The following is a 10,697-nucleotide window of genomic DNA, read 5'->3' as shown; positions in this document are numbered from 1 at the left end:
TGTGTGCATGTTTTTTTTTTGTGTGTGTGTGGTCATCTGTATAAGTATATGCTGTATTTGTCTGGGTGTCCACCGAGGCCAGAAGAGGGCATTGGATCCCTTGGAACTGGAGTTGGTTGAGCCACTGGATGTAGGTACTGGCAACTGAACTCAGGTCCTCTTGAAGACCAGCAAGCACTCTTAGCTGCTGATCCATTTCTTGAGTCCCAAGCCTGTCTTTAGACCACATTTTGAGAAACAGTGTTCTTCCTTGGTATCAAAAAACACACATGAATGTTGTGTGTATGTATATTACATATAATATACATAATATGTAATATATACAGACATTCAACATAAATATAATGAAATGGGCTCACACTACATACAACATATACAGATTCACATTTTTAATGGCTATATCATATTCCACTATATGTACTAATTGAGACATTTAAAGTCCTGACTTTTTTTCCTATTACAAACAACAAAATTTAATGCAAAACAGAGTAGAACAGTTATAGGGTAGGATTACTAGGTCAAAGGGCATGGGTAATGAGTCTGCTGAATTGCTCATACTCCATTTGTAGCAATTTACATGACCACCAATTGTCTCAGGCACTGAGGATTTCTCCAGATAAATACAAATACCAGTTCCAAATTTTACCAATCTAAAAAGCTAAGGAACCATTTATTTTAACTTGAATTAGTATATTTTAAATACAGCAATAACTAGCATTCTAATTACCAATGAAGCACAATTATCTCGTATTCTACAAAATATGGCATCATTTAGTTTTATTAAAATTTTACTTTAAGATGGACTAAATGAGTTTAAATACATGTCCATTTGACAGGACTTGGGATCCTTTTACTGAGCAACAACAGAGCTGTAAGGCCAGCCTATGTTCAAGGTCGGGTGTGGCCACCCAGCATGTGGAGACCTTGAGCAAGGCACCTGCTCCCTGAAAACTTCAGTTTCCTCTTTTGTAAAATGGGGTGCTGCTCACTTTTAAAGACAGTTTTGAGTACTTAAGTGATGAATCAGCTATTACAGCCACAATCACCCAAAAGAAATTATGGAATGATTTCAGTCCTTATGAATGACTATAGAGTGGGCATGCAGGTATTAATGAAGTCCGACTCTACTAGGGGAGCCGGCTGTGTGCCAGGGACTCTGGCGTCACTAGAAGGCTGCTCACGTCATAATACCAGTTACAAGTCTTTAAACAGGCAGGCGCTGGTTCCACAAGCCGTCTTCTAGGAGTAGCTAAGGAAGTGTTTGCTTAGGATAGCAGGAATTAGTCACATACGTAATCAACTGCCCACTAGAATGATTTCTTTTCAATGGGGCTTGTTTTAGTATACACAATACAGATCAGGAATGCCACTGGGATCTCCTGCCACCAATAAATGAAATATTGGGATGTATCTTACCATCCAGAAGCCAGCAGCATCCCAACTCTGCTCTGCCTACCACCCCTAAAGGCCTGTGCTCAGGTCGCGAGGAAACCCTCTGCACTCAGAGATAAGCTCACTGAAGTTAAAGGCAATCCTATTCACTTTGGCCATGCTTCAAGAACCCCTCCCGCACCCGGAGCTCATCCTTGGATGGACACTAATGAGGTTTCCCAGTTCCTCATCCTGAGCTATAAAGCCTGGAGTGAAAGTCATTGGCCGGCTAATGGCAGCAGCTCCCAGCAGCTGGGCTCCCCCACGCTGACTTCTGCCCCTCCCATTGCGAAGCTCACAAACTCTTATAGCAGCTTTTAATGAATAAAATGATCTGGAAAATTACTTTTTAGTTTTTATTTCAATGAAACAAGAGGAAACACGATGTATAAAGTACTGCATATGGAGAACATGTATACAAACGTACAAAACTTCAAAAAACTCAACTCCAGTTTATTTCAACACCTTAAAAACGTAGAGAGCACAAAAAATATCCAAAGTCACGTCTATTCTTAGGAATGTAAACTCTAGAAAAACAATGACAAGTTTATCTGTGAGAAGAGTTTAGCATTACCACATGATCAGAAGTAAAGGTCAGAGGCACAAAGTCAGCTCCAACAATAGACAGTACGGGGGACAGGAAAGGGAAAAAAACCCACAATTGAGACCCACGTCCACTAGCACTCCACTGTAAGTCACAAAACCATCGTCAAAGTCTTTTTGGATATGTGCAAGTTACAGCGTACAGAAGCTAGCACACTGGTGCACTCTTCACTGGTACTAAACACATCTCTCAGCGATCCACTGTCAGCGCTCAGCAGCAAGCCTACGAGTGTGAACATAAGCTCACTAGAGGACGAGGGTGTCAGCCTTCACTCAGGGACTGGGAAGACATTATTGTACAGTAGTTTCTATCTACAACGCCTTAGTACCCAACATTGTGTTTTTCTATTTTTCTGTTACAATACTTAACATATGCTTCCTTAATGTGCTTTCCTTATTATAAAGTTTAATGTGCTTATAGACCTAGACATTAAGCTACCTTACTTCGGCTCTTGCTTAATTACGGAGTAAATATTTACTCCGTAATTTACTGTTCAACATTTTAGTTATGACTTTCCAAAATGGGCAAAAATCCCTTTAAACTGGGATCCTTTTCATCTATTTTGATTTAAAGAAATATTTCCCTTTAATTCAACTTTTAACAACTGGGTATTATTTGCAGAGTGGTTGCTTTACAATTGAAAGGGCAATGAAACATTGCTTTTTCAAAACAAGTTGTTAGGGAATTCTTGCTCTTGGTGTTACAGAGAGGAACAGTCCAAGAAGCCTCCCAGTGACCCCAAGGTGCTCCCCAGATCGAGGCTCCAGGGAGGAAGGGAGGCACCCAGGCAGAGGGACCCCTGGAAAAGTCTACTTTGTTTCTCTCCTGACCTGTACTTCAGAGGTTAGTGCTGGGCACTGCTTCACAGGGGTGCCCAGACAGCACGGCTCTAAGAATGCAAGGGTCAGGCCAATTCAAGAACCCTATATTATAGCTGAACTATGGGGTGCCAGACCCCAGTTCTGTGTGGAATCCTCTTGGCAAGGGTTATTACTCTGGATCCACAAGATGTCTACACTTAACAACTTTATAGAAAAGTGACCCACAAATCTACCCAACCTTTCACTTTTGAAAGACGAGTAGGGAAAGACTTGTGAGTATAACAATTGTTTCCGTAGTTAATATCATCTGACTTTTACAACTGTTATAAAAAGCCTTCAATGTACACAATCCGTATTTGAAATAGTATCAAAAGTAGTATAAAAGAATTCCACATTCCAGAGAATCAATTGTTGTAAATCATTTGGAGCCAAAATTCAGACTCACTCCATGTTGTAAGCTGTTACAGATGCTGTAAAAGAGCATGAACACATGCAAACAAGCTGTGCTTCATCAACAGTTCAAAAAACAAAGGCAGCGCCTTTCCTCTTAGAAGCTGCAGCATCCGAGGCTCTGATTTCATTCACAATCAACAAGAGAAGCAGACGATGCCTCATTTTTACTACAGAAATAAGTGAGAACTAGGAACTTAAAATGAGAGGGTGTAACAAGTCATGTGTCTATGTTATTAAAAAGTTAATGAGCTGTCAAAGCCAATGACGGTATGACAATCTAGGATCTAATATCTGTGCTTGCAGGCTGTGAGACCACTGAGACTCCTGCATATTAGACAAGTATAGCACTCTGAAACTGCCTGCACAAAGATGAATGCACACAAGCATCATTGGGGACCTTGTTAAAATGCCAGTTTTGATTTACTAGGTCTGCCCCTAAAACTGTGAAGTTCTATTAAGATACCAGGTCACACCAATCGTCTTTGAACCACATAAGTAGCAAATGTCTTGAACAATATCAAAATGAGGTTTCCTTATAGTAGTTGAACATTATCCTTATCTCTCATTTATGCCAGATGTTGCTTTAAACTTATTCTATGCTTAAGCAAGCCCCTTAACTTGTCTAATAACAATCTTTTCAATTTCTTCTTAATATTTATCAATACTGTTAGTGACTATGTGTAAGAAAAGCTCTTTGTTAAAGAATTACAAAAAGAAAATAGGAACTTCACAGTGACATTTTACAAACATTTTCAATGGTATACAAGATTACTATTAAATCATTACAATATCAATCTTACTCTCTAGTTACCCTATAACTTTTGAAGACAATTTAAGTCAACAGTTCATTCATTACTGAAACTAAAATGTTAAACTCATTGATGCTGAGAAGCACAGGTCTTAGCCTGTAGGTGAGCATTTAGAACTGGACCTCAGCTGTCAATGTTTTGCACTCTACAACAATGCAGTTTTGTCGTCAATATGAGCTGGACCCACGTGGGTTCAAAACGGAAACCCAAGCACGTTCTTGTGACCACAGCTAGGGACCATGAGTAAGGAGACCTTGGTGTACTAAGAGTCAAGGAAACCAGGAAGTGGTCAGCTTCCCAGGTCTTCCCCACTGACCTTGCTTCCTCACTCCAATCACTACTAGAACACACCGGCTCCTTCGGTGCTTCAGCCAACAGAGCAGATCAGCACAGGCACCGAGCCTGCGAGTCCTCCCCAAGAGGTCACAGAGCTCCCCATGCTCCCAACACAGCTGCTTAGCTTCTGCCTTACCGCCTTTCTTAGTTTACGTGTTTGATTGGCAGGGGTGGGTGTGTAACTGAATTATTCTTTCTACATCATAACAAGAACACTTACGAGAAGTACATTCTTCTTTTCTTATATTAAATTGAAGAAGACAAACACAAGCAGTCCTAAGATAATGCACAGTGTCCGTTGTCCATAGTCCCTGGCTTCATTTTCTTTTATCACATTTTGTAGATGAAAAATTATCTATTTCCTTCATTTGCAGACAGTTCATTATTAAATGCTTGATACTGGTATCTTGGGAGCTACGTTGCAAGATTTACAGTGGTTTCCAGGAAGTCTTCTGTGATGTAAGCTCTGAACTCTAAAATACAATCTAACTAGGATTTCCAGAGTTGAGCAGCAGAGTCATTCAGCTTTATGGCTGGTTACACTTTAGAAACCGAAAGGGACTTCCACCTGTGGGATCCAGATCAAATGCTTGACAATGTTATCTACCAGCAGTCTCAGTTTTGCAATTTAATGTTCTAAGGACACCAACAGAAATCCTCCCGCCTTCCCTTTGCAACTGTCCTGCCAGGCAACCTGCAGTGTGTGAGCAAACTGTCCTCATCTTAAGGATGTTGTGGTCACAGAGCTTTGATGGCACTTGGCATCCTCGCGGCTCTCTTCTTTTCCACAGGCCTGTGTGTCGTCATGGCTTCACAGACTCGCTCCTCTGTCCAAGGCTCCACAGCCAAGTCCTCTCATACAGAGACTCTCTTTGACTTCTCAGGGCAAAACACACAGACACTACCATACGAGGTATTAAAAACAACCTCACTGAGGATGTACCAACTCAGACAACTGCAAAACTTTATTGTCACGTTGACAATCTTAGAGCAACAATAACAAGGGATGGGAAGGAGGAAGAAAGAGTAAAGAACTCAAGCCAAGGGGAGAAGGGTACCCAAGAAATTACAAGACCATATCTCAGTTTTCTGCAAACTACTCATTCTTCCCTTTATAGTCAAAGGAGCCTTCCGAATTCAAGACACAGGCCTCCTGCCAGGACCAGGCATGAAGGACTCGGTACTTCCATATAGGAGCAAAGCCATCTTTCCAGCCTCACTGGTTACAAGAGAAAATAAGTAACAAGTTAATCTGCGGACAAAGTGACGCTAAGACTGGGAGGTCCCTGCGGACCTGCTCGATACTTCACAGCAAGCTCAGTCCTTTCTGACACGTAAGCGAGCTTCTCTTCTTGGAGACTACAAGCAGAAAACCTATGGGCATCTGCCCCAGCAACACAGCCAACGGCAGGAGAGGGGCTGCGAGGGACTGGGACACCACTGACCTGTTCAAAGGATTTACTAAACACAGTGGCCGCAGTCTTAGCCAAGCCTTGGCTGCTGGGCTTGGGCAGGGACTGGCTGGAGGTCAAGGTCAGTCTCTTCAGAGAGAGAAGCTCAAGGTTCTCGCTCTGGGCTCTCTGGGTTTGTTTGCGAGCAAAGTGATCTCTGCAAGATTCCCCTGCAGGTTCTCTCTCTTTTGCTCCAGCTCTGCTTCCTCCTGACCGTCTCTGGTTCTTTCCTACACCTGTCTTGTTACTACAATTGTGACTACTGTTTGAGAGACCCGACTGGCTGGTGCTAGACGCAGCCCTGGAATAAAATCCCTCGTCAACTTCAGTTATCTCCATCAGTTCCTCTTGACCTGTTAATTCTGTATCTCCTAAACAAAGAAATGACAAAGATTAATTAACATTAGGTATCTTAAGCAACATTTAAAAGAGTAATACCAAATCAATCACATTTAAATCAATACCTTAGCAGAATTTCTTAAAGCAATAGATTATAGAAAGAAATCAGAGGATAAATTGAAACATTTTATAAATGTCAAAAAAAGTTCATTGTAATTAAATGACAGTGATTTAGAATATATTAATCCAACAGCATGCTGTAAACTATCCCCCACTACATTTTTAGAAAGAGTTCTCCTATTATGCATGCAAAGAGCAGAAGCAATTAGAAAAACCATCAGACATTATACACTGGGGGGCGGGTGACCTCTCTGTCATAACTCCTACCAAGGAACTTAAAACAGAAGAATATTTAACGAGTTTTCTTTTTAAAAGAAGGTTGTATTCTCTATTCCAAGTACTCAAAGAATTTTAAAAGACCATATATATATATATATATATATATATATATATATATGTTCAAACTTGTTAAATTCTATATACATTACCCTATATATAAGATGGCAAAATGATTTTAGTTCCAAACTTAAGCAGAAAATTATTTCAGAAGCAGTTTTCTGCCTCAGTTTCTCTAACAGATTCCTCAAAGACCATCTAGGGGTGATCATTCCAAAGAGCATTAAAAGTCATTGAGAAATTATGATGCATAATTCATGCACTCTATTAGATGACATGCAAACCGTCTGTGGCTGCGCAACTGTGGCATAGCATGCACCAGTGCCCTTGTGCAACTGTGGCATAGCATGCACCAGTGCCCTTGCCTCAGGATACCTTGGGTGCGGCTATAAAGTGCTCTGCTAAAACTGCACTCTGCCAGTTGTGGCCATTCCATCCTCCATCATTTTCCTTACAGATTTCTGCCTCCTGAGCTCGGGCAAGCCTTTGCTCTCACTCCTAGGGTCTGTGGCTGTCTCCTGCACGCCCTGCGTATGCTGGGCGTCAATGTCTCCTAGTGCTCTGCCTCTCTCCCCATTCCCGGCTCTCTCTCCGGACACACTGGTGACACTAATCTCAGGAATGACAAGGACGCCCACTTCAGTAGCGTCATTACTGCTCTCAGGTTGCTCTAGGATTGAAGATGATAAGACACAATGATGGCTGAAGACAGAACAAAAGAAAATGCAAAACAAAACCAAACCCACAAAACTCGATGACTGAATGTTATGACGTAAGCCAAACACTGACACTGTGATTCCATGATTTACAGTCCCGTGACAGCACAGAAGACAACAGGTCCGCTCTTTAAAAGTCTGCAGAGCATCAGTCATTGCCTGTATTTTTCACATATGTCACATAAATTATGAAACACAGTTTTTAATAAACAAAAATAGAATTCCTTGAAAAAGAAACATTGTGACCAACTGAACACATGCAAACTTTAGGTAGATGTCCCAAATTATACAGGCAACAACTCTGGCTCTTGTCACCAATGGTAACCAAAGCACACAGAAAGTCCCCTTTGTACACGTCACATCTTATTCTTAATTAGACTACATTAAGCGTGACTTAACCATGATACTCAGTGAAATGCTTATTCAATCACGACATCATGATCAGTAATCCTACAGCTCTAGCTGTTGTCTCCCGCACTCCACATCTTAGACATCAGCAAACATTCATGTGCATAAGGGAGAATTAAACAGTCTATTTCTTCAGGTTCAAACTGAGTCCACGCATTTTGGTCAGCTTGTAACAGTCCACTACTACAATGGAGAAAAATGAAAACAGATAGGGAAAAACAAATTGGTTCTCAATACTTTATTCTGAAAATAGCCCTGTAATTCAAACCAATGAACAAAACTCACAGCTAGTAAATACCTATAAAGATGACTTTATTTTGTGCCTTAAATCCAAAAGGTTTAAAACTCAAGGAAATATCTGTGATAAGTGGTAAAAATAATATAAATATGTAAAAAATTGGACAAGTGGTGAAATTTAACCTCCATAGAAACATAAGACAACACAACCAAAACCAAAACCAGAAACAGTTTATACTCTTAAAAAATGTAGCACACAAATCTGTTTGAGAAAAATGACTTTGTGCTTTCAAAATGTTTTCAGAGACAGACTTATCAATCCCTTACTACTGTGTAAAGTCTGAAGCAGAATAGATAGTAAAGGAACAGAGGCCACAGCTGCACATGCTTAAGGCCTAGCTTTGTTGCGTCAAGAACACCCGGGCATCTTTGAGCATTCCCGGTGCCCGTTTCCACCCCAAGAGGCCTGATTCACAGTAGGATGAGGGAGGATGGGCACTACATGTCTCCAGCTCCGGGGGGGGGGGGACGGACAGATGTGCACCTGAGTTTGGAAATCAATGCTCTGCTTCCTTCGGATTTGGAAAATGACTTTGACTACCACATTTCGCACAGGGAACCCTTCCACACGTCTCCTCAAAGCACCTGCTGTCCTGCGGCCACAAGGATGAGCTGATACAATTATTTCTCTTCATTGTTGCTTACACACCCGTGGCCACAGCTTCTCCACATCAAGTTTCTCATTCTCAGGCAGGCTGAAGGATGTGACGCTCTAGGGCCCTGCTGCTCCTGTGTGTAAATTCTCTAACCAAGCCTGTCCCCAGTTGCTAATAGCTATAATCAAAAGTAAGGGCAAATCAATTCCTATTGAAGTACATGCCAGAGGTCATGGCAACACAGAGTAAAATCACCATGGCACTCTTCGGTGGCAGCCAAGACTTGTTATTTTGCGTTTGTAGAAACCACTTCAAAAAGAAGCATTACAGAGACTTCCACTCCAAAAAGTAAAGCAAAAATGTTGGCAGTTACCCAGTTATAAAAAAACAACAAGTAATATTTAAGTTTTATAAAACTTTAAAAGTTACACATAGGCATTCTTATAGAATAAGGGACACTCAATGGCACTATTTTTTTTAGCACATTCTCAGATATTACTCTATTATATTCTCAAAACAATATGGCACTGAGACTCTGAAGTGGGCCTTTTAATCCCCATTTGCATAAGAGGAAACTGAAGTCTAGAAAGTTTGAACAACTGTTTAAAGAGAGAGGCCGAGGTGAGACTTCTGTTTTCAGTCGTCCGCTCACACACGGTGAATTCTAAGTCAATTTGTCAGATCAATGAGGTTGAATGCTCTCTGCCATCTCCCAACAATGTTTAATTTATTTGTTTAGAATCTTGGTCATTTCAAAGAAGGCAAATAATTTACTTTGGCTGAACAAAGAGCCACAGCAAATACACTCTAGATGAATACACAAGGAATTAATAAACTCAAGGTCAGTTTACTTTTGTTTTTAGTTGGTTTTATTTGTGAAAATATGCTGATGGAAGTTAAGGTTTAATAATGGTGATTCACTGGTGGAAATCTGCAGGGAAACTGAGAATGGTGAGAAGAGCATTAATAAAGCAGCAATGGCAACTGAACCGTCAGTCACTATCAGCAGTCAGGGGCTGAGCAGATGTAAAATCATGAAATTAAATGGCATTGAAAAGGGGATTGAGCGCTTTCCTGTAATAACGAACTCTGGTTAAATGATACAAGTGGTTGCTCTAAAGGTAACCAGAATGTCTTAACTACTCATTAAATCCATTAAAAGAAGAGGCTGTTATTCTGGAAGGATCAAGAAAGGCAAGATTATTTTTAGGGAAATTAGATAGAAAAGAAAGATGATGAAAGGCCCAAGCATTTATTACATGATCCCTTCCTTAATGTCTTTGGCATTTTCCAATGTATAACTCTGTGACTGAGACCCTCGTTCCCCAGAGCTGTTGGACTGGCCCTGGATTCCCCCAACAGTTGAGGGGCACATCTTACTTCTTTAGAAGACTTTCCAATGTAGACTTCCTTGTCTCAACATCCCCATATTCCATAAGGCCTCTCTCCGATTCTGTTTCTTTTAGAAAACTACTTATAACAGGCTACAGTCACCTCATCTCCCTAGGTGTATATTCCGCAGTGACACTGATTTTTGTCTGGCCACTGCTAAATATCTAATACTGGGAAAGCAACTTGTCTATAGTAGACAATAAATCTTTTTGGTTATTTTTTCTTTAATTTTTTTTAAAAATGCTTATTCTATATGTGTAGTTATTTTGCCTGCATGTGTGCATATGCACTACTTTTTTGCATAGTGCTCTGTGGACCAGAAGAAGGCTTCCAGTCCACTGAAACTGGAGTTAGGAATGGTTGTGAGCATCCATGTGGATGCTGGGAATTGAACCTAGGTCCTCTGGAAGAGCAGCCAGTGCTCCAAACCACTGATTCATCTCCTGAGACCCTGAAAATTAATTTTTTAAATGAACTGAATAAATCTCTATTACAAGATAAAATTATTTAAATAAGTAAATATGAAAATGCAGAAGATATAAAAAAGGTAAGCTTGGAAAGTGTTATTTTTTCTTTTATTCAGTCAAA

General features: G+C 40.6%; 1 protein-coding gene across 5 annotated transcripts in view; it reads right to left on the bottom strand.

Annotated features, from left to right (window-relative positions):
* Positions 1-1,773: 1,773 nt before the first annotated feature.
* The window catches only part of Fam126a (family with sequence similarity 126 member A), a 70,022-nt gene continuing 61,098 nt past the window's right edge, over positions 1,774-10,697 (bottom strand). For 3 of the 5 annotated variants that reach the window (XM_038319552.1, XM_038319551.1, XM_038319553.1), the window contains one exon: positions 1,774-6,276. In XM_038319552.1, coding sequence (XP_038175480.1) covers positions 5,702-6,276 — 575 coding nt within the window. In that variant the 3' untranslated portion in view covers positions 1,774-5,701. Of the gene's footprint in view, positions 7,371-10,697 lie in introns of all 5 variants that reach the window. The other 2 variants (XM_038319555.1, XM_038319554.1) reach the window with 2 other exon arrangements.

Source organism: Arvicola amphibius, chromosome 2 (genome assembly GCF_903992535.2).
Source record: "Arvicola amphibius chromosome 2, mArvAmp1.2, whole genome shotgun sequence".
Classification (NCBI taxonomy): Eukaryota; Metazoa; Chordata; class Mammalia; order Rodentia; family Cricetidae; genus Arvicola; species Arvicola amphibius.
This window is presented reverse-complemented; position numbering and strand designations above follow the sequence as displayed.